Source organism: Hypomesus transpacificus, chromosome 10, assembly GCF_021917145.1.
Source record: "Hypomesus transpacificus isolate Combined female chromosome 10, fHypTra1, whole genome shotgun sequence".
NCBI lineage: Eukaryota > Metazoa > Chordata > Actinopteri > Osmeriformes > Osmeridae > Hypomesus > Hypomesus transpacificus.
Window position 1 is genome coordinate 3,574,074 of NC_061069.1, and position 24,058 is coordinate 3,598,131.

A 24,058-nucleotide genomic window follows, 5' to 3' on the forward strand; every position below is an offset into this window, starting at 1 on the left:
CCTCCCATGGGCTATTGTTCACGACTGATACTGTGGCTTGAATTAGGTCTGGACGGTTAAACCCAAATGGAACTCTTTGAAACTTATAGCTCTTCTCCTTTGAGGCCAGGTAGAATTATCCCATTTACAATCATCATCCTCATCCTACCTCTTCCTTATGAGTAGTGGTACTAGCATCCTGTCACTACTACATTGTTATTCTTCTCTCTAAGTACATTAGACCCCTAACCCCCCTCATGCCCGCCACCCCACCAGGCCCAAGCAGTGTGTGCAGACAGGCAGGCCATGGCTCACATTCATCCCATGGTGTGTTCACACAAGGCTTCCCTTCACACAGCTAATTCATCTGTCTCCCCTAAACCCTCCCCCCTCTCCCCCCCCAACACCCACCTCCGCCCCTCTGACCCCCCACCACCCGACGCCCACCACCAACTCAAGACGTCTGTGCCCCTCCCTCCCCCCTCCCTGCCTCTCCCACCCACCACCACCACCAAGCCCCCTGTGCCACCCCCTCCTGCTCCTTTTGTCCCCCAGGCTTTGTGCACTAATTAACTACAGTTCAGTTCCCAGCAGGCTTGGGTCAGCCTTCTCCATTGAAGCGTTGATGGACAGAGTTCTTTAAACAGCCCACTATATGAGACACTGAAGCAAAAATATGACACTGCCCTTCTTGATCACATCAATGCCATCATTGTCAGAGCAGTCATCCAAATGCCCAGGGTAAAACACAAAGGAATATTCTGGAATCAACTGTTGATCTGCATGTCCTAAACTAGATCAACAGTTTACAAATCTAAAAGGGAAAGCATGTTAGCACAATTCTGTAAAGATAACACAATTCCCAGGGAAGATCATTATATTTTTGTCATGTTTTTTTAATTCTTTCCTGAAACTGAGATTACGATCCAGCAGAGATAAACTGATGTTGACCAGGATGTAATAACATCGCATCAGCATAGTGTTGACAGGTGTTGTAAAACACAACGCTCTGGAGAGCAACGGCCTCCTACTGCAGATGAGAAATCGGTCCCACAGATGAGGAGACAATATATAGTTCACAAAGCGTGGAGAGACAAGAAGATAAAGCTGGGAATAGAGAATTGGATTTGGGGTATCAGCTGTTCGACGGAGGCTGGTGAGCGGATGTGGAGGGAGACGCTGTGCGCCAGTGATAATCTACTGTTGAATAATAGAAAAACACCTTTGAAGACTGCTGTGTGACACGACTGTGAGGGTATACGACCAGAACCAGGCCATCAAACGCACAGCCTACTTAGAAGACAAGAACACTAGATATCATAGACAGTCTTAACTTGAAGTCCTGGTTTCAGATATTGTTATTATCTAGATGACAAGGGGAAAGCAGGATCATGGGGCAAGATAAACAGACAAGAACGATAGAAGGGTTGAAAAGACAAGATTCTATACTGTAGTCCTTCAAAAGACAAATGTCTTATATATGAGAAAATCCTACATGCCGGTCAATTCTTCAGCTAACAAGGCCAGAAACTGTCAATGCTGTATTTGAGTACCTCTGAAGGAAGTCGAGAGATATTGGAGCAGTGCTTTATGGACTGCCAAACACTAATGATACCTGTTGTGGAGGGGCTGCTTGCTGCCGGTTGCCTGAGGGTTTGGAAGCTGTACTTTCACAATGCTTGCTCGACTCATTGATCAAAAATGAATTAGCCTGGCAGAACCTGCGAGCTTTGCTCTTGAAAGAGTAAATACACAAATGAATGTGTTCTCCTGAGTTCTGCATCTGCACAGTAAATTGTAGTACAGGTAAAACTGTGTCATTATTGACATCTACTTTGGATTTCAGATGACTGTCAGTTTTGTTTGAGGGTATTTTCAAAGGGGTTAAAATGTTTCTAAATGGCAGTCCCTCTTCTACATAGTCCCTCCAAGCATAAAACCTTGAAGGTACGTTAATTCAACAGGAAGTGAACCAGCAGACAGCCTCAAGGTCTGATAGGAAGCTACAGTGGCCTAAAAAACACTATCTGGATTCTGGAACAAAGTCTTCTGGGTTGAGGTAAGGTTGAAACTACACAAGTAAAATGACATCCAAATCCAGATGATTGATGATGCTGTCTGTCATGTGACTACTTCACTTCCTTGAGGCCTTAGGAATGACTGCACATCCTGTGACAGCGGACACATACTCTGTATCTCTAGTCTAGAATATCTGTTCGTTGTTGTGGTTAGTTTTTGTGGTGGAGGTGGAAAGGATTTGAGTTTAATTTAACTTAAAAGACACTCAGTGTAAACAGACTGCATGCCAAACACAAGGTGAGACAAAGCAAAAAGATAATTAAAAACAAGACCATGTTGGGGATATACAGTGCCCTCCAAAAGTATTGGAACAGTGAGGCGAATTCCTTTATTTTTGCTGTAGACTGAAAACATTTGGGCTTGACATCAAATAATGAACGTGAGACCAGAGATCAACGTTTCAGCTTTTATTTCCAGGTATTTACATCAGGATCTGATGCACAACTAAGAAAATATCACATTTTGTTTGAATCCACCCATTTGTCATGTGATCAAAAGTATTGGAACAGATATACTTAAAACATATTTAAGTGAATAAGACTTAATATTTAGTTGCAAATCCTTTGCTTTCAATAACTGCAGCAAGTCTGTGACCCATTGACGTCACCAAACTTTTGCATTCTTCCTTTTTGATGCTTTCCCAGGCTTTCACTGCAGCCTCTTTCAGTTGTTGTTTGTTTTGTGGGGTTCCTCCCTTCAGTCTCCTCTTAAGCAGGTAAAATGCATGCTCTATAGGGTTTAAGTCTGGAGATTGACTTGGCCAGTCTAATACCTTCCATTTCTTGCCCCTGATGAACTCCTTTGTTGTTTTGGCAGTGTGTTTTGGGTCGTTATCTTGCTGCATGATGAAGGCTCTGCCAATCAGTTTGGTTGCATCTTTCCTTAAATTGGCAGACAAAATGTTTCTGTAGACTTCCGAGTTCATTTTGCTGCTGCCATCATGTGTTACATCCTCAATGAAGATTAATGAGCCCGTCCCAGAAGAAGCCATGCAAGCCCAAGCCATGACATTACCTCCACCGTGTTTCACAGATGAGCTTGTGTGTTTGGGATCATGAGCAGTTCCTTTCTTTCTCCAAACTTTAGCCTTTCCATCACTTTGGTAAAAGTTAATCTTTGTCTCATCAGTCCATAAAACTTTGTCCCAGAATTTTTGAGGTTCATCTCTGTACTTTTTGGCAAATTCCAGCCTGGCCTTCCTATTCTTCTTGCTAATGAGTGGTTTGCATCTTCTGGTGTAGCCCTTGTACTTTTGTTCATGAAGTCTTCTGCGAACAGTAGATAGTGATACCTTCACTCCTGCCATCTGGAGGTTGTTGCTGATCTCACTAACAGTTGTTTTAGGGTCTTTCTTTACAGCTCTCACAATGTTTCTGTCATCAACTGCTGATGTTTTCCTTGGTCTACCTGTTCGACGTCTGTTACTTAGTACACCAGTAGTTTTCTTCTTCTTCAGGACATTCCAAATGGTTGTACTGGCTATGGCCAATGTTTCTGCAATGGCTCTGATTGATTTTCCATCTTCTCTAAGACTCACAATTGCTTGTTTTTCACCCAAAGACAGCGCTCTGGTTTTCATGTTGTTTTCACCTCTGAATACAGTCTGCATAGACAAAACCTATCTTACCCAATCTGAACCTGAGTGTAGACATTCAGTGGTATTTATTGATTGAATAATGTATGTAATAGGACACACCTGGGCAACAAAACACACCTGTCAGTCACATGTTCCAATACTTTTGCTCACGTGACAAATGGGTGGGTTCGAACAAAAAGGTGATATTTTCTAATTTGTGCATCAGATCCTGATGTAAATACCTGGAAATAAAAGCTGAAACGTTGATCTCTGGTTTCACATTCATCGTTTGATGTCAAGCCCAAATGTTTTCAGTCTACAGCAAAAATAAAGGAATTGGCCTCACTGTTCCAATACTTTTGGAGGGCACTGTATATTTAGCTGTAGCATTCTCCCCGGAAGCATTCACAGGAGAAGTTATTGATGATTCGCCACATTCTGCTATTTTCCCACCGTTCTCTCCCTCCATTATTCATTTCCTTACTTTTTAATCTCCTGTGAGCTGACTCAGAACTCCCTCTCCATTTGGAGACTGTTGCTCCTCTATACCCATGTCTATAGCATTGATTAAGTGGGCCCCAGTGGGGCAGGGATTACATTGGGTTCCATTTGAAATGGCATTTCCGAGTGTTTTTTTTCTATTACTGAGTTAAGCGACGGAATTGAGATAAACTCAGGCCTCAGTTTTCTGCTGAGACTAGTTGATTCACTTGTATCACCCGCAACTAACCGTTTACTGGCTTCTGCTGTGTCCTAATACATGTGTTTACATCACTCGAGACAAGCTGGTCAGTTGGGACAGTGCTACAGAAGCCAGGGGACAGTGCTACAGAAACAAATAGAAAAAAGAAAACAAGTGACCAAGTTGGATTTAGCCGTACGTCGTACAAGATGCACATGGACTTAATGCTTGTTTGAAAAAGGAAGATAATACAAACATCCAGATGAGGTCAAAGAAGAGTGACTGCATATTGAGCCTTTGCAATTTTCACACAAATAAAAACTGATCAAATGAAAAATCAAGAACACACAGGCAAATATCCAAACACGCTCTGTCAATATTAATTCTCTGTCTGTGTACTCTGTGACAGCTATGGTAAATTACCAGTCAAAGAGACAACAAGCTGTGAGGCTGTCTATGAGAGCGATGTTTGTTGCATCCGAGACCCATGAAAAAGAGGATCTCTGTATTCGCACGTTAAAGGCTCTCCAAGGGTTTCCTAACGAGGTCCGGTCATCAGGGTGAGTCCAATGACGCCTTGTTTCACTGGATCAGTGGTACATCACCCTAGGGATGAGGAAATGCTTTCATCAATGACACGTTCTTAGCCTGCTTATCTGTTCCAAAGCTCCTGATGTTAACCTCTCCTTCCCAAACACGTGAAACAGGTGGATGGGAAGATTGTGAGACCAGCAAAAAAAATCATTTTACAAAGAGTCACCTTGGCTGGTACGTGGACGCCGCGTACCTGTACTCATCCTGAAAAGTGCTTGGCTGTGTTCTTTCACGTTGGCACCTGCCGGCTCTTTATCATCCTGAGCTCTGGTCAGCACGAGGCTTGGTTTACTTCATGAACTGTGGCACCGCCTAGTGTTCACTAGATACACTGCAGTCAGGTCTCTTTAGTTGCCATACTGATTGCGTTGTGATCAAACAGAACGGTATTACAGCTGAGTGGAGTGGAAAATTGAATCTAAGATGCCAAGATTGTTCAAGAGCAATAATTTTCTGTTTGTTCCGTATATGGAACGGACAGAGTGCGTGATACAGATTGAGATTAGGATGATTATCAAGTGAAAAACATGGAATTTATGGGAGCTCTAGTTTTCAACCCCCGGTTCATGTCAGGTGGTTCTACAAGAACTGCAATATATAGATCAGTCTTCTCAAATGATGTGACATAATGTAGTTGGTGTCTTTTTTGTTGTCCTGATGTGTCTCTGAACCACCATCGAGGTCATCTCTACATTATTAGCAGCCTTGGAACCCAGACCAGGTGTCAATAAAGACAAAAGACATCAGGATGCAGAATTTTGATGTAAGATTAGAAAATAATTCTGTTGTTGGCCTCCATGCAGCTTGTGGTAAACAGCATTCCCATGAGGTGAGGATTTTGCAGGGTTTCCATTCAGTTTCATGTGCCTGGGTTTGTCTGGTTTATTTTAGTGTTATGACTAGGACACCATTGTGATTGAGGGTCTTTCACAGTGTGCGAAACGTTGTTTACACAACTGCATTCCATGGATATTGCTGTGTGATCAGTAATCTAAACACACTGTGCTCAGTCTGCCCAAACCAAGAAGAAAATTCCACTCTGAGTTTAAGACATACAGTCTTTTACAATCACTGAAACACTAATTTCAGAACCTGGATGTCCTTTTTCAAAACTCTGGACACAAAACTCACAACTGTTACATTTAGCAGACGCTCTTATCCAGAGCGACTTACAGTAAGTACATGGACATTCCCCCCGAGGCAAGTAGGGTGAAGTGCCTTGCCCAAGGGCATAACATCATGTGGCACAGCGGGGAATCGATCCGGCAACCTTCTGATTACTAGCCCGACTCCCTCACCGCTGACAACTGTTAGATCATTGTAATGTAAGGAAATGACAGACATTTCAGATGTTATGTGTGAGTTGCAATTTAAAGTCTTAATACTTTGATGTTACTGTAAGTGGTGTCATTTTGAACAGATGATTATAGTTCAATGAACAAATGATCTAAGGCAGGGGCAGCCAACTGTGGGTTGAATGGGTTGTTATCAAGCTCTGTGGAAGCCAGGGCTTGATAACAACCCATTCATTTGAATCAGGTGTGCTGGAGCAGGGAAACATCTACAACACGCAGGAAAGCGGCTTTCGAGGACCAGGGTTGGCCACCCCTGATCTAAGGTGTATGTGTATTCTATGCAAGCAATTGAAAACTGTGTTAGAGTTTAGAAAAATTTGCATATTGATCATCAGTTGTGAGTTTTGTGTGTAGAGTTTTGAAAAAGGACAGCAAGGTTCTGAAATGAGCGTCAAACTGTAACACAACCATGCCGTTTGTGACCGTGTGTCTTAGTCATTCCTTTAATCTAGTTTACATTTGGTCAGAGATTACAGTAATGATCATAGTGAGGGATGAAAATCCATTTATAGTAGCATTTGCCATCAAATATATACTCCATACTATGTAAAATTGCCGGCATTTTTCTATAATCTAATCATCATCTTTAGAGGAAAACAGGTCTCACTTTTGGTAGAAAGGAAGTCAAAAAAATTAAACAAAAATCAATCTAATATAGAAGCAGACAATCAATTTTTCTCCACTTAGTCTTTTTATCAAGCCAACCCTCTCCATGAGTCTGCCAATGATGGCTTTGATTGAGGACGGAAACTTCCCTCCCACTGTCCAGCTGTCAGCACACAGTGGGATGATGTAATTTAAATATTGTTGGTGCTGTTATTTAAGGGAGTGGGGGTTCAAGATGGTGTGTATCTATATGCGTTTGTGACAGAGATGGCGAGAAAGGTATAGATTCTTTTGTTCCAAAATATGGCTCGGTGCCCTTGATGGACCACATGAGTGATGTCCTGTTCACTCCATCAATGAGAGGTAAAGGACAGGCCACTGTAATAGCGAAAGGCTAAAGTACATTTTCCAATGGTGAAATCTGACATGATAGAAAGCCATTACAGATGAAACATCAGGAAAATAAGAAGCATATCTCACTTAGGCAAGACCCAACACTTACCTTTTCCAATCAAACATAGGCTTAGATCTAGTCCATGTCTGTGGAAGTGTGTGTGTACATGGGGGACGGAGGCCGGGGGAGGGGGGGTGGGGGACGGGTGACAAAAAGACAGAGTTAAATGGGGACAAAATATAGAGTACAAGAGGAAAGAGAAATAAATAGTATCCTTAATCGCACATAAACGCAAACACACATCCTGTAATCACATTTTCTCCCATCCAATGACATAAACAAAGAACAAGTGGTGGACAATGACCTAATGTGCATCATACATACTGTCTCTCTCTGTCTCTCTCTGTCTCTCTCTCTCTCTCTCTCTCTCTCTCTCTCTCTCTCTCTCTCTCTCTCTCTCTCTGTCTCTCTCTGTCTCTCTCTGTCTCTCTATGTCTCTCTCTGTCTCTCTCTGTCTCTCTCTCTCTCTCTCTGTCTCTCTCTGTCTCTCTCTGTTTCTCTCTCTCTGTCTCTCTCTGTTTCTCTCTCTCAGTCTCTCTCTGTCTCTCTCTCTGTCTCTCTCTCTCTCTGTCTCTCTCTCTGTCTCTCTCTGTCTCTCTCTCTGTCTCTCTCTCTCTCTCTCTCTCTGTCTCTCTCTGTCTCTCTCTCTGTCTCTCTCTCTCTCTCTCTCTCTGTCTCTCTCTCTCTCTCTCTCTCTCTCTCTCTGTCTCTCTCTGTCTCTCTCTCTCTCTCTCTGTCTCTCTCTCTCTGTGTGTCAAGCAGGGAGTCTGGGAGATTGAGAGGCTCCCCTGACCTACAGTACACTCTGTTCCTTCGACTCCACTCACAGACGGACAAAGTTTATCCAATGGTCCCTACTGCCTGCCAGATGTGTAAAACTGTTCTAGAAAAGACTCGTAGTGGCAATGCACATGTATTGTTCCCATGGTCTTACGTAATACAACGCCTAATGGTATGCAGAGTAACTCCATTAGTCCCCATGTAGTGGGTTAATGCTGAATTAAATTACTAAAAGCCACTAACTAATACATTAGCACCTTCTTTCTGTATCCTGGAGGAGAACTCTCAAACTGAACTACTAAGCCACTTGATATTGGGTATAGCGAGGTTCCGACAGGTGTTGAAAAGGTCTGACAAAGAAAAAGGTTGCGATAACGCACCCAGTGGGAACGTTTGTTGCATTTCAAGTGACTCCTGCCCGCCACACAAACAAAAAAAGTGGATGGACTTCTAATCAGTTGAAAGATATTTTCATGCTGTTACTGTAATGTAAATCTTATTATGCACGGTGGCATAGTGACAGTGTTTACCAATAAACATGACTATGTTTAAAGCAGCCTGGTGTTCTGAACAGGGGGCTGCACTGCTGAAGCTGCAGGGGGTCAGCCCAGAGATGGAGACTGGGAGGCAGTCCCAGTGGATGTACAGCATGCAGAAGCTGGCGACATTCAGGAGAGATAAATGCAATCTTCCCTGACCTCAACATCAGCCATCTGATGTTAAAAAGAAATTCACACCTCAGACTGATGTGATTGGTTCCCTATAATCCACTCCTAGATGACTATGCTTCTATAGGTTTATGGTGCAGTGTAAAATCTCATGAAGAAATCATCATGTCTAGACAGGAGATCCATTTATATCCACTCTACTTCCATTTTGCAGGGTTGGTAAATAACGTATCTACCTCGGATGTGCTCTCTGGCTGCTGCAGAGAGGATCCTGTTGAGGGGGACGAGGGGCCAATGTGTGTTTGTTAAATGTGACAAATTGTTTCTTGTTCAGTCCCCTGAATGGAATCACAGAAAGCCAGTAACTCACCCAGCTTCTAACTTTTATATTAGGTTTTTATAAAACACCGTTTTCTTTCCTTGCTGACCTTGTCAGAGGTCTACACTTAAGAGGTAAGAGGTGAAAAATGATAGCCCTCACTTTTAGGAATTGGGTGAGGAAGTTAGAAGTGTTGAGGTGAATCAGGGGGTCAGATGGCTGAGCGGTTAGGGAATCTGGCTAAGATTCAGAAGGTTGACGGTTCGATTCCTGGCAGTGAAAATTACGTTGTATCCTTGGGCAAGGCACTTCACCCTACTTGCCTCGGGGAGAATGTCCCTGTCCTTATTGCAAGTCGCTCCAGATAAGAGTGTCTGCTAAATGTACATAAAAGGCAGGACAGCTGGGGTCTGTTTTTGGCACCGTTGTTGGAACTTGTTGATAAAAGTTTTCACTCAGAAGAGAGTAGTCGTTTTTGTGTTTGAGCCACAGTGTTTGTGTCTATGTGCGTGTGCATGTATTATTATGTACAGCAGCAGAGAGGTTAGAAAGAGGAGGGGCGTATGGAGAGTACATTTGTTGGCAAGAGGACTGGAAAGAGAGAGAGGGAAAAAATGACAGACAGCGTGCGAAAGAGTGCAATTGAGAAAGAGAGAGAAAGAGAGAGAGAGAGAGAGAGAGAGAGAGAGAGGGAGGGGTTGGGGTGGGTGGGTGGGGGTGGGGGTGGGTGAGAGAGGTAGAGAGGCAGGGAAGATTTCCAACTGTTCTCTCTCTGTGAATCAGATCATCAGGCCAGGGAAAGAAAAGGATGTAGACAATTCATTCAAACAAGATGACTTCGGTGTCAGAGCTGTGGAGGGTGAAATATTAACACTAATTTACAATATCTTCCTTTATTGACCTTTGCATAAGACCAGGACAACCTGAAGGAATTTTCTTTCAGCAGAAGGTGAGCTTTCTTTTGCAAAATTCTACAGTCATGGAGAGAACTCCCACAGAGCACATGTTAATGTTCTGTTGAGTAATTATAATTTTTTCAGAAGATTTCTAAACAATTATGATTACAGTAATTTTATCAAAGCCTACAAAATCTTTCATCAATGGATTGGGTGACAAGCAGCTAACAAAGAATGTGGTGTTTTAGAATAAATACATCAATGTGGCTGGCAAAGCTGAATCTGACAACAATATTTTAGTACATATAGTACAGTTAGTATAGTTACAACTAAACCCAAAAATATATACATTAATTTATATAAATACACTTTCATTTACAAATGTTCATATATTCATGATAAACAAAAACACCCATATTAAACACTGTAAGTTTGGGTTTGTGAAAAGCCTTAAAAGATTTGGAAATTAAAATGACCATCACAACCCTACCACAACTGATTTTAACAAGATGTTTCGGGATATACTGACATGTTAATGCGAGGAATAAAAATTTGATTGAAATATTGTTAGCCTTGGCTTCTTTCCACTCGTATTTTCTTGTACCTTAAATGATTAAATATAAATATTCCTTTCTAAATATTTAAATTTGTTTTAAATCTATATGCTTTTTGTCTAATGTCTAAAGAGAGAATAGTTTGTAGTGTTTCCTTGATGTTTGGCTACAGGAACACATCAGGTAGAGTCTAACAGAAATCATTTATAAGATCATAATAATGTAGGTGGTCTTTTATCCTTTTCTTGCAGATGACATATCTTATGGTGCCCTGATATTGGATACCACGATTACATATCTGAATCTAGGGACAAATAATGTGTTTCTGTATCTCAGACTATAATAACCTACTCTTCCCAAACCCTTCAACAATAAACACATACTTTCAACTACTACAACTACAATCTAGTGTTTTTAGATAGATTTTTCACAGAAATAAGACTTATATCTGACAGTTTCATTCAAACCAGTTTCCTCAAAGCTTTTATTCATGCTCCAGGCAAATGATACATTTTTCTCTCTAGTTGAAGGTGCTAGTTCAATGAGCACCCAATCTATCATTCCAGCTTTCAGCAGTGAACTTACCCTCTCCTTACCATTTGCTCCTTCAGATTTCCTATTCATATTCCAACTCCAGCTTGTCAGCCACCATGGACCAGCTGAACTGTTCTTCCCTGGGTCTGTGGAACTCTACCCCTGACCAGCTGGGCTGCCCTGGAGCTGTGCTGTGTGGGAGCAACATCTCCTGGCCTCTGGTCAACGTTAGCCAAGATGTTCTGGAAGACTTGTGTCTGAGTATGAGTGATTACCTGGACAAGTATCTAGGCCCCTTGAAATCCCCTGTCTTCCTCCCTGTCTGTGTCACCTTCCTAATCATCTTCGTCGTGGGCACGCTGGGCAATGCCCTGACCTGCGCCGTCATTGTGCGTTTTAAGGTAATGAGGACGCCGACCAACTACTACCTGTTCAGCCTGGCAGTGTCGGACCTGCTGGTGCTGCTGCTGGGCATGCCCCTGGAGCTGTACGAAATGTGGCACAACTACCCCTTCCTCCTGGGCGAGGGCGGCTGCTACTTTAAGACCTTCCTGTTCGAGACTGTGTGCTTCGCCTCCATCCTGAACGTGACAGCGCTTAGCGTGGAGCGCTATATGGCCGTGGTGCACCCCCTCAAGGTCAAACACGTGGCCACGCGCGCCCACGCCAAGAGGGTCATCCTGGCACTGTGGGCGCTGTCCGTGACGTGCGCCCTGCCCAACACCAGCCTCCACGGGGTGGTCCTTCTGGCCCCCAGGTTCGGCCGGGAGTTCCCTGAGTCGGCCATCTGCAGCCTGGTGAAACCTGTCTGGGTTTACAACCTGATCGTCCTGGTGACCACGCTGCTGTTCTTCCTGCTGCCTATGGTGACCATCAGCTTTCTCTACCTGCTCATAGGCATCCAGCTCCACAGGGAGAGGGGTCTGCAGGCGGTGGAGATTGGACCAGGCTTGGCCACGCATGGCCACTACAGCGGCCACCAGCAGCAGCAGAGGGCAAGGCGTCGGCAGGTCACCAAGATGCTGTGTGAGTTCTCATTCGAAACCATGCGAAAACATCAGACCCCTTCTAGCTTTTGTGCACATCTGTCCAAATACATTCATGCGTTCACCTCTGTCCGCATTGTTCTTTCCAAAAATCCCTGCCTTTTGTCTGTCCGCCTGTCTGTCCACTCTCCTGTCTCACAGGCGTACTGGTGATTGTGTTTGGCATCTGCTGGGCTCCCTTCCACGTCGACCGCCTCATGTGGAGCTACATGGACGAGGCATGGACCGTGCGGCACCACCAGATATTTGAGTATGTCCACGTGGTCTCGGGAGTGCTGTTTTACCTCAGCTCGGCCGTCAACCCCGTCCTCTACAACCTCATGTCCACCCGTTTCCGGGAGATGTTCAGGCAGATGACCTGTCGCTCAGGCCGGTGCGCACACCACGGCCACCAGGTGGCCACCCTGAGTGTCCAGCTGACCTTGCGCAGTACCCTGAGTGCAAAACAAGACAATGGACAGAGTGGGTACATGGACTCTCGCCGCCAGTCTAGCCCTGCTAACACTGATACTAGTCCTGTATAGGTACTCAGACAGTGGAGTGGAGGATGAAGGAGGTGTCAGGTTGGCTTACTGCAAAGTTTTGACTGCAAGTCAAATATATTGCTATGTGTTGCTACCCAGCTGTAACAGTACAGTGAAACAGACACTCAAGTTTGTCACATTGATTAACCTGTACTGTGCATTGAGTGCTTGCATGTGTCTTTTTACCAGGTCGATGTGTATGACTTCCTTTTATGTGTCATCTATTTTCTGCTCTTATCTTTCTGAGCAGTCTGTGAAATAAATACATAGATTTAGATCTAGCCTTCTTTATTCAAATGCCCCACTGCCTCATTTAAAAGACAAATTGAGGACTTCTTTTGATTCACTAATACCTTATACCCTGAAAAAGACAGTTTAATAAGAACAAGTTTGCCTTTTGTCTTTGTGCTGCCCTTGAGAATATGGCATGTGGCCTATTAAGGAATAATTGTATTCACAGTTTGCCCAGTTGATTGACAGTGCTAAAGGCAGGGATGTGCCAGTAGAGACAGTGTTTTACTCCACCAGAGGCAAACTGGATAATGAGTTTCCAGACTGCTCTGGTACTCCTCCACCCTGCGTCCTCAGTGAACCATGCTCAGGGATGCAACAACAATAACTTTAAAACCCTCACTGTAGGCTTTGACTAGACACCCTGGGAATTACAAATACAAGAAATCACAGAGGGTCAAGAGATAATTATGGCTACGAGGAAATCTGCGGCAATCAAGGGTGACAAATGTGACAGCGAGAAAAATCATTATGAACATGACAATTTGCTGCTCAGTCAACTGGTGATTTGATATATCTTTGAAATGAATGATCACTGGCAGCCAATGAATGGTTTTGGAATGTTTCACAAACATGTTACAGGCAGATTGCTGCAAATGGAAAAACATCCTCTAATCCATTGCATATGATTTCAATTCAACTTAAATCTTGATACAGTTTAAATCACAGCAGAGCCAACTGGATTCTGTGGTCACTACACTGACCTTGTTTTCAAGCAGCAGACTGGTGCTTGAAGAAGTCCAACAGCATTTCCTACATTTCCTCACACCCTTGCAGTTATCCAGGAAGTCTCCAAGCTCAGCAAAGTGGCTTGATGCCTTCAGCAGGGTCCAACCTTTTATTCAGTTTACATTTGCCAGCAGCTTGGTGGGTTCACTTAGTAAATCAATCTGACAGGAGCATTCAGTTGATACTCTTCTGTGCCACTATATCAAGTTATTTTAAAATCTTTATTTGGTTTAAATGTTAAATAATATTAAATCGTGACAGCTATTCCCTATGGGAACAACCCTCGATAGTTTAGTCAACACAGCGCACATTACCTACATAATGTTCACAGACACTATTTATGTCTCCATACCCTTTGGCTGGATGTTGGCAAGAGTTACTCCTTTGTTATGTATAAAAACATGGCCAACTTAAAAACATGATTGTCTCCATGTGTGCCTACTGTTCCATACTGTTCATGGGAATCCTTGCAGCACAAGATTATGCTGAAAACCCGACCATGAGGACTTTTGGATGGTTAACTTTTTAAGTATTGCCATGATGCCATAAGCATGGAACACTACATTTGTTACATCTGGAACTGTAAACCTCATGGGAATGGCTTTTCTTGAATTTGCATAGTACATGAGCCTGAAGAAGCAATTAGGACCCAGATTGTATTCGTCTAAATACATTCACTGAGTAGACTTTACAGAAAAATTCTGAGATCACAGTAAGAAACAATACTTCCTTGATATAGAAAACAGACTTTCCTTTAAGGCATTTCACAGTCTACGACGAAAAAAACGCTGTTCTGTCACTGGTAATTACATCTGGTGGGGAAGAGTAGTCGGGTACTACCCACCTCGAGTAAGCAGAATGAAAGGCGTGTTTGCTTGTGACCCGGAACCCTTGTATTCGTTATAAGGACAAGGTTCTATGAAAAACGTTTCATCTCATAAAAATTAAACGGTACCCCAGAACCGTACCAGAGGATGGGCTTTGTTTATTAGTGTCATGAGTTAGTTGTATGACAACACAGAAACTGAATAGAATAATATATACTTCAGACAATTAGCAACAACCTAAAACAAAGTACAAAGGCAAGGGACAAGCCTGAACACAATCTACGAAAAGTAAAATTCCTAGCATAGTTATTGTCTGCATTGTAACCTGTTTATAGCTAGTGGGACAATAATTTGTTCGTTCCCAATTCACCAGTTCAGTAACACACTAGTGATTGAATAAGATATGCTTTTATTGAAGCAGGGATGGTAGAAGAGCCAAGCCTGATGCAGTTTAGTGGAGGCTGGTAGCAGAGCCAGGTCTGGGGTCCTGGGAGGACGAGAGTGTGATTACAGGATGCACAGAATGAATCATGGTGGTGATGTGAAGGGTGCATGCATAGTTACCAGGCATTGAACTCGGGGTGTGGCAGACAGTCTTAGTGGGTCACGAGAAGCAGCTCAAGCAGATCCCCAAAAGGAACAGACTCACCTAGCGTGTGGTGTGGTGAAGGTCAGGGAGGTTGGTCCTGACGTACGAGCGGTATGCCTGGGAGGACCAGCGACCCGGGAGCTGGTTGGCGACGCTCTGGCTGGAAGCCGAGGAGGCCAAACCAGTACTAAATGAATGTGCTGAGTAAAGGGAGGGGTCAGTACCTGAATTAGCGAAGATGAGGCGCAGATGCTGGAATCATAAACGGGATTATTAGTTGGATACGGGATGCGTATTAGTTGATTAGAGTGAAGGAGGAGTCTTGGTGCGCCATCTTCCTCCTGAACGTTAGTTAATTTAACTCCATCAAAAGGTCCTATGAACATGAATTCCTCCTACAAAATAAGTGTTTGAGGAGAGGTAAGGGAGAAGAAATGAGCTTTCAAGTCAAATTAGTAACATATTACATTTGTATGTATATCTATAGTCCCTAAATGTATCTAAACTGTCTGATATCTTATTTCCTGTATATGTTATTTATGGTTTGTAAATAGGATTGTGGTACTGTTAAAAGGGTTTTGCTAAATTGTGTTTCACCTTCTTATGGCATTCAGTCTCCTTCCTCCACTAGATACCAGGACTGAGACACGGACTGAGACAAACACAAGAGCACTCCCGGTGTTATAAAACAACTTCTGTATTTTATTTGTAATCATTTCAAACATGAAATCAAAGAACTGTAAAAAAGAGGAGGATAAAGTTCACTTTGATTCCAAGTACAAGTACATTGGTTCAATAACTGTTCTTCTGAAGGCTATTATACCAACTTATCCTGTTGGTTTATCACGGTTATCATAATCATTTGGTTAAACATCATCGTGAATAACATCAACTGGCATTACAACCCAAGCACACAACAAACCTGAGGCCACAAATGACTTGAAATCCAGAACTTTAGCAGAGAAGACAGTTAAAGGGAGAGTATGTTCCACATCTTTCAGAGCACACAGCCTCAGAGGTTCTTGGGAATGTACTTTCTCTCAAACTCTTCCACGTCAAACTTGCGTTTACAGCCGGCATAATTCATGTAACGGATCTTCCCAAATACAGGTCTCTCTGCCCAGCCCTGGTCGTGAATCCCACATATGGACCACATGCACCCTACAGAGAGGGGGAATGACAGGAAAAACTGACATTGGTATTTCAGTAGTGTTTTCAAGTGCCAAGTGCCACTTGGCACTGGTCTCTGGACTGCAAAAGCCCAGTCTGTCTGTTCATTTATTGATCTGTTGCTTACCAACAAATCCATTTGGGTCCTGCCCATCTAACTCGTAGCGGTCGTTGAGGTAAATGGCAATGGAGAGGGCCTCCTCTGGTGAGGAGGTCCATTCCAGGATCTTTTTAGCCCAGTACATCCTCATGAAACCGTGCATCTTTCCCTGCGTGACCACCTGATACTGGAGGTCAGCACAACCGAGATGAAAGGAACAGCCACAACATACAGTTCTGGAATGTTTATAGTACATGTTGGCATTTAAGCTGAGGTTGCTCCATTTGTTTTGGACACAACTAGGGGTCAGGAGGTGAATTTATTACCTGGGCAGCGTTCCAGAGCTTGTCATGGGTTTTCGCTTTCTCCAGCTGCTCGCGTGTATAGACGTACTCCCTGGGATCTTTAGCATGGTCTTTCAAGGTCTTCTGAGCCCACTCACTGGCACCTGGGTTGTGCAGGATGCAGCAACATATCCAGATTGATTCAAGCCACAAACACATTTAGACAAGCCAAGAAGACGGCTGACAGCTCCGAAAACCTAAAACGACTCGGCCTCACCCGTGACGCTGTCGTAGTTCTTGTTATAGAAGCAGAAGTTGTCCGTCAGCTCCCTGCGCACCACCAGCTCCTCAGAGAAGGAGGAGACAGACTGAGACGCGTTCCTCCCGCCGCGCTGGACCTGAAGAACCACGCGCTGGGCCGACAGGTGGCCTGCCAGCAGGGTGCAGGAGGAGGACGAGAGTGAGAGAATGGACATGTGAGAGGAGGAAGGGTACAAGGAGTGAAGCAAGGAATGAAATGAATTGAGGGAGGGAGGTAGGTGAAGGGAGTCAGGTGGTAACCAGCTAGTAATCTGAAGGTTGCCAGTTTGATTCCCGGCCGTGCCAAATGACATTGTGTCCTTGGGCAAGGCACTTCAGCCTACTTGCCTCGGGGAATGTCCCTGTACTTACTGTAAGTCGCTTGAATAAGAGCGTCTGCTAAATGACTAAATGTAGGTTAAGGGGGACAGGTAGAGAATAAGAAATAGAAGTAGAAGGAGCTAAAGTGGGTAAACACGACAGAAAGAAAAAGATTCATCAAAATGACATGGAATGCAAATGGGGAGACTAAATTAACTCATTTTTGTAGCTTACACAGACTTAGTTTAGACCATAACAACTGTTGTCTAAGGCATAGCCTAAGCCTTCTAAATGGAAAGCTAGCCGCTAGGGGCTACTCCACCGACCAAAGCGGATCCATGGGGAGAGCTGGCTGGGGGCAGCGGAGTTGGGGTCGTTCCGATGAGTGGCAAAGTGTTTGAGGCGGAGGTCGATGAAGGACTCTAGCATGTTCATGCCTGCTGCAGACCCAGGCTTGGCCCACTCCACTTCCTCTACAGTCCTGTCCACTTGAAGAGATGCCACCGTCTCCACCCAGTCCACTGGCTGAGAAGCAAAAACAAAACTGTTTTGTTCAAAGAAACTGCAAATCAACCAGGGGTAAAGACAGAGTGAGCATTACTGTACGTATGGTACCTTAGCACTTCTAACAGCTGTGTGAGGGTGTTTGTCCACTGGGGGCATTTCAGTGAGGAACTCAGGCAGAAGCTTGGTTATCTTCCCCCTGATAGTCCTGGCAGAGTATTCCAGCTTACTTGATGCAACCCAACAAGGCACCACATTGTGGGCATCCACCTGAAAAAGAGGGACATTTGTAGATACCTGTCACATGAGCCAGAGACATTACGTCCAAGAAAAAATACATGACATCAAATATAGACATGAAATGACAGGGTCAAGATTGGTGGATATAAAACTGTGACGTTGATGTTTATAGTAAGTAAGCTGTAATGTCATTATGTATTTTATATATAGCCAATATTTTGCAACATTGTGGCAAATGGAAAACAATCCCAGTGTTTATTATACCTGTATAAAGGGGATGTCATCTGGGAGACCTTTCTCAACTTCCTCCAACCACTGAAGAGGCGTCCTGAGAGGGGAGAAATCGGTCACCACGGCGCCAACATGGTGATCAGTCACAAACCCAGGGAGCACTTCTCCAGCAGAGCCATGGAGCAGGTGGAACTGGATGTTCAGAGAGCTGCTTTCCTGTCAAAGAGAGAGTTAAACATGTGAAAGGTATATATAAAGCTAACGTTCAATTAAGAATATAAACAAGATTCCCCCTAGGTTAGTTTGACAATTAATATAGACACTATGGGGACTTTTAGGGGAATATAACAGATGTCAAAGCCACTATTAGGGAATACCTCACAAGAACTTTGATCGATTAGCAAGGGCCCTCACGTACATTTGCAACTTTTTCCAGCCCCTTCAACAAGAAGCCATGATGGCGGATGGTGGCCACTTCAGTCTTTGGTACCTCCAAGCAGTAACATATGTACAGCGGAAGCTTCTCTGCCAAAGCCAACTGTTGTGCATGGATCAGTGCCCAGTTATCTAAAAGAAAAAAGTCAGAACCATGTATGAATACTAAACTATGAACAATTATGTTACCAGATAGGTTACGCATGAAAATACAAATATATGAGTTGATATCACCTTGGACTCTATGGTCTCTGGACATCCAGTACAGTACCGCCTCTGAACCCTGTTTTATCTTCTGAGTTTGGGATAGGAAACGTAGGCGCTTCTTGTTGAACTGCACGTCCTTTTTCTCTCGACGTTGTTGGTCCACTTGGTCCTGCAGCCAGCCTTCTGGCCTGTCACTCTTCTCTTCCTTCACTGCTACCAACGTCTTCTGCTTAGCATTAACAGCTTTAGAAGGCACAGCTTTGCGTTTATCTGCTGGCATAGTGGCGATCAGGGCGCAGAATCTTTCCGACTCTCTGTTTATGCGGTTTAAGCTGTGCCTTGGTGCTAGAGTTAGCAACAAACTGGGTAGACAAGCAGAAAGCAGGCTATCGACAACATATGGGATTTACATTTCTCATTCTTTTGTATGACAGGACAAGCTTGCATGCTGATTTTGGATACATGTTAATTTGCTAATTGGCAAGGCCCTACAGCAATGTTACTTACCGATGTAGCATAAACTGCTATTCAATAGTAGTTAGCACGTAACGTCTATAAGAACTTCAACACAATTGTTAACGACCAGGCAAACATGGAAACCAAATAATTACAACCTCGTTAGCTATCCTACTCCCATAAGTTTTCGTCAGTATCGTGAAACCATAGAACTAGCTATACATTTGCGTGAAACTCAAACTGGAGGTGCTTCTTCTTCAGCAGTTTTGTGTAGGTTGAAATGTAGCTATTGGTAGCAGACCCCCGCCCCTCGGCTTGAGGGGGTAGCCGACTCGTCAAGCTGAAGCTCCGCCCCCTCGAATTTATTTAATTTAGCAACAGCAACACTAGCTAAATCAGATATCAGAACAACCCATAGAGTTAATGGAACAACCATACCTGCAGCCTCTGAGTGTTTTATGTGTTTACGTCTTTGCATTGTACCAGCTGAGTTTTACAATGTTTTTATTAATTACGTTTTTATTAATGCTTAGTGACAATACAGAAATACAAATAACAGCATACATTATACTTGTATCATAGAATGTAAAAGTTAAATACCAAAGAAACACCACTTTTTACTTTACATAGACACCCAGTTGGAACCATTCACGTTAGGATAAATCATCCAATACAGCCAAATGTATGTGCACCGGTGAGACATGGCACCACATTCTTTTTCAAAGCAAAATGTATATTTATTTTAAACAGCATGAAATGTGTTCACAGAAAGGAAACTGACATGTGCACTCACAATTAAGTCACATCACGCAAACTACAGACTTAATGCCAAACCTAGATTCCACATCAACAAAGTGGCATTAAAGAAGTACCTTCCGCTAGCACACAGCTTCATCCTCCACCTGCTCAATGCAGGTGGGCATCATTGACATTGAGGTGAATCAATTAATCTTGGTTTCAAGGCACAAAATGAAATGCACAAGCAGAAATGTGTGGGTGCAACACATATACAAGTATGTGATTTGACACTGCAACAAACAATATTATTTCAATTGATAATAGTATGGTAATTATATGAAAATGAACATTCCAATATTAAAGATGACTACATAAAATCTATTCAATAAAAAGGGGAGGTGATATAGTCTCTCCAAAGGGGCATGGACTGAAGACTTGAGGCCACAGGGGACCTGTGTCACAAGGTAAATTATTCCCCATTTAAGAGTGTAAAATATTGACAAAAGCACTCAATTATCAAATGTCAAACACTAGCAAAATCAGGGCACGCCTATGGTGTTTGTATTGAAAATGATGTTACATTTACTTGTCTTTTGCAGGCTTCTCATTAAGTTTGCTCTTATGGTACTTGCCCAAAAGAGCAAATCCCATAAGGCACATGCGCAGAGATAGTCCCAAGTTTTTCTGCCCCCTTGATATGTGACATCTGGTCATCAAAGAATATGTGTGGCTGGATTTCCTGCAAAACGGTCCCTTTAGGTTTCCCAGCCAGGAAGCGGAACTCATCGATCTCAAGGCCCCAGCTCCTCAAAGTCTCCCGGACACGGGTCCCTGAGCTGTCTTCACCACTGCGGGCTGTTACCAGGTAGGTACGTATGGGGCAGGGTTTGTCAGCAGGGAACTTCCTCTGAAGCTTCACCAGTGCCTCCAAGAAACACTTAAATGGACCCTGAATAGAAGGGACAGATTCATTACTTAATAACAGCATACCAAAAATACCTAAAAGTAATCCAAGTGAAATCTGCATTAATTATAAAATTATTCAATTTAGATTCCTCAACCTAAATAAGTACATTATTTTTTGTAGTTTTTGCAGTTTTTCATATGAGAAAGACAGCTTGAATATTTACTTGTTCAAGAGGTTCGTTTACAAGCCGTTTCTCGTTCTCAGAAAATGCATCCAAGCCGTGTTCTTTAAATATAATTTCAGACTCGTCGGAAAACAGCACACCATCCCCATCAAAGGCCACTTTTAACTGGATGTCGCTCAACTGGTTTTTCATGTCTGGATTACCCATGGTGGCAGCAGCAATGCCTGAATTTAACGTGAAAGACCAGAGAAGCAGTCTTTTCAGAACAGTGTCCACAGGAAAACAGACATACAATATGAGAACCAGAATCACCAACCCTCCTTAATGGCCTCCTTGACTTTCTTAGAATCCTTAGATAGGTAGAGGTTGGTCATATAAGCTTTAAGAAAGACAAAAGGGCTTCTTCCTCCAGTCATGCAAAAACTATTTATAGTTAAACCTGCAAAGAGTAATATCAATCCAAAATCAGGTTAGAAACCAAACAATGACATACATCAGCATCTATAATATATCAAATACTGAAGGTAACAGTGGCCCAAAAGCCACTTTGCAAGCATGACACCTGGTAGAATTAGGAAGCTTACAACAATGAGGAGAGCTAAAGTAAAGTAAAGATGTATTAAAGTAAAGTATATTTTTCTTACCATGGTGATTGATACTATTGAAAAGGCGCACCGGAACCGGAGGCTGTTTACATATTAAGACAATGTCAAATAGCTCCTCACTCTCTGGGTAGAGCTCCTTTAACCGAGAATTTACTGTCATCAAAGCCTGTTAGATTACATTTACACAAGGATTATAAAACAATGATGGAATTGGTTGTGTGTAGCGGCTAGCAGTTTTGACAGACTGTGATAGCAATTATACACCAACACGCTTGTAAGCACAGTAAATACAGTCAGCTAATTGCTTTTGTTTGACATCACCATATTGTGACAACATATGCAGATCCCATATAGTGTCACGCGTAGTGCTGGGGTAGGACCCAAACGCAGAGAGTAGAGAGGCATAGCTTCAAACAAAGGTTCTATTTATCGAAACAGGAACAAACAGGGAACTCACAGTATACCTTAGTTACCGTGAGTTCCCTGTTTGTTCCTGTTTTAATGTAGGGTTAATGTAACCCTCACACATTTGTTTTACAATTTGCATGCAGGGTGGATCCGATACGATGTAATTGAACAGAACAGAATGGCTGAACGCATCTACAGCCGTGGCCAAAAGTATTGGCAGGGACATACGTTTTGTGTTTGCAAGGTTTGCTGCTTCTGTTGTTGTGGTGTTGATTCACATGGTTTCTCAATTATTGTCCAGAGTGACCAGATTGATTTGAAATAAAAGGCCCCCAAAAATTTTCTATTTTATAAAAACCCACATTTCACCGTTTTTGGGCCCTGGCATAAAATGACCATGATTTCACTAAATCATATCATCAGAACATGGGAAGTCTGAACGAGTTCTAGTCAGGTGAAATCACTATCATTCTGATTGGATTTTAAGAGCAGATTGTTTGCTCTAAAAAGGGGGACTATGTGCATGTATTGAATTGTTTGCCAATAAAACTTATGAAATGGGTATAATTGTTTTCCAGAATACAATAGAAACGCAAAATAAAACATAAATCTACAAATACTGAACCAGTATACATTGCAAAAAATACAATTTGGCACTGCCAATACATTTGGCCATGACTGTACACTAGACACCCAGGTCTCTAAGACACACAACACTGCCTTGATTAAGAAATTATGGAAGCCTTCAATGGGGCATCCTATCATTTTAATTACCTTCACCGTCCTTGTTCGTCTGTTGATATTGAACATACTTCTCGAGGCCTTGCTCAAATATCTATCTCTCCGCATCCATGTCGAATAAGGTGCGAGATGAGACAGCGATGGTAACTGGCTTGGGCTAATCATGAACAAGGTCAAGTTCACAAAGTAAAAAATTGCCACATTACAACTTTACATGGAGGCTAATACATCCATGACAATCCAGTCTTGTAAAACACAAATAATGACATACATTATCTTCAACCCCAGCTTCTTGTTCTCCATTGTCATTCATTACTGGAGGGTTATCTTTAAATTTTACTTTTATTTTGTGTAGAATATTAAGTTTTCAACTGCTGTCCCAGGAACGGAAAATTAGGAAATGAATAGCTCACATGGGCGTTGTTACCCATGATGCATAAGGCACATTCATCATGCAAATACTTAAATCTTGAACTTGAATAACAGGTTTAGATTTCATTATACTGTTTGAAAATAGCATCTCCCCCCCCCCACACACACACAAACATACACACACACTTACTTTATTTTATTATTATCACCTCATGAGTCTTACCAGTCTGAGGATGAATTTCAGAACAGATTAGCATTTGTTCATTCTTACATTGAGTTAAGTGGTTCAAATTGTGTTTTTGTCATTGGAGATTTTAATGCTGACTTGTCAGATTGCTCTTCTATATATGCAAAACACCTATATGACTTCTGTAATGACAGCAATCTATGGGATGGCCTCTTCTGATCCAACATTGTTATCTCTATTTTAATTCCAGGAATCTGTGTGTGTTTCTCTGTGCAAGTTTTATAGTTGGATTTTTGTTGATTTTAGTGGAACAATTAGCTTGAAAACCTGGCTCTGTGCAAAGTTGTAATTTTCAAATAGTTAGAAAGTGCATTTTAATTTTAATTGAGACTCAAATAATGCTTGCACAAATGGAAAATTTAATTAGGCTATGCTGTTTATATTGCATTTACATTTTCAACATTAGAATATAGTCACAAAAAAACTGGCGATAGAAAAACTGATATGTTTTGGTAACAGGGATGCCGGAAAATATCTGTTAAAAAATTTAAAAGTACTCTCAGATTCACCCTACTAATCAGTTTTG

General features: G+C 42.6%; 3 protein-coding genes across 4 annotated transcripts; 1 reads left to right on the top strand and 2 right to left on the bottom strand.

Moving 5' to 3' along the window:
* Nucleotides 1-4,858: 4,858 nt before the first annotated feature.
* On the top strand, nt 4,859-12,829 carry LOC124472883 (neuromedin-U receptor 1-like). Of its 2 annotated transcripts, none has more exons than XM_047028015.1 (3): nt 4,859-4,876; nt 11,154-12,102; nt 12,264-12,829. In XM_047028015.1, the coding sequence occupies exons 2-3, from the start codon at nt 11,193-11,195 to the stop codon at nt 12,644-12,646; spliced, it is 1,293 nt and encodes a 430-aa protein (XP_046883971.1). In that variant the 5' UTR covers nt 4,859-4,876; nt 11,154-11,192; the 3' UTR covers nt 12,647-12,829. The 2 variants fall into 2 exon arrangements, with proteins under 2 accessions (XP_046883971.1, XP_046883970.1); XM_047028014.1 differs by lacking the exon at nt 4,859-4,876 and adding an exon at nt 9,854-10,041.
* A 2,934-nt stretch (nt 12,830-15,763) lies between these two features.
* Nucleotides 15,764-19,648, bottom strand: LOC124472555 (CPD photolyase). Its single transcript, XM_047027475.1, has 10 exons — nt 19,382-19,648; nt 18,902-19,236; nt 18,651-18,799; nt 18,266-18,448; nt 17,873-18,031; nt 17,584-17,782; nt 16,914-17,066; nt 16,679-16,800; nt 16,380-16,539; nt 15,764-16,243 (listed from the first exon to the last, which is right to left on the bottom strand). Exons 1-10 carry the CDS (start codon nt 19,390-19,392, stop codon nt 16,095-16,097), a joined length of 1,620 nt encoding a protein of 539 aa, XP_046883431.1. The 5' UTR covers nt 19,393-19,648; the 3' UTR covers nt 15,764-16,094.
* Nucleotides 19,649-19,831: 183 nt separating this feature from the next.
* LOC124472875 (cytosolic 5'-nucleotidase 1A-like) lies at nt 19,832-23,334 on the bottom strand. The gene is given in 7 exon segments (XM_047028003.1): nt 19,832-20,698; nt 20,700-21,017; nt 21,199-21,383; nt 21,476-21,598; nt 21,804-21,930; nt 22,947-23,070; nt 23,185-23,334. Coding segments are annotated over 7 exon segments (963 nt in total). The 5' UTR covers nt 23,223-23,334; the 3' UTR covers nt 19,832-20,650.
* Nucleotides 23,335-24,058: the final 724 nt, after the last annotated feature.

Coding starts and splice junctions, on each gene's coding strand:
- LOC124472883 (XM_047028015.1), top strand. CDS start 11,193: ATGGACCAGCTGAACTGTTCTTCCCTGGGTCTGTGGAACTCTACCCCT. Junction 12,103..12,263: donor GCAGGTCACCAAGATGCTGT/GTGAGTTCTCAT, acceptor CCTGTCTCACAG/GCGTACTGGTGATTGTGTTT.
- LOC124472555 (XM_047027475.1), bottom strand. Junction 18,032..18,265: donor ATGACATCCCCTTTATACAG/GTATAATAAACA, acceptor CCTCTTTTTCAG/GTGGATGCCCACAATGTGGT. Junction 17,067..17,583: donor CTCCCCATGGATCCGCTTTG/GTCGGTGGAGTA, acceptor CCCTGCTGGCAG/GCCACCTGTCGGCCCAGCGC.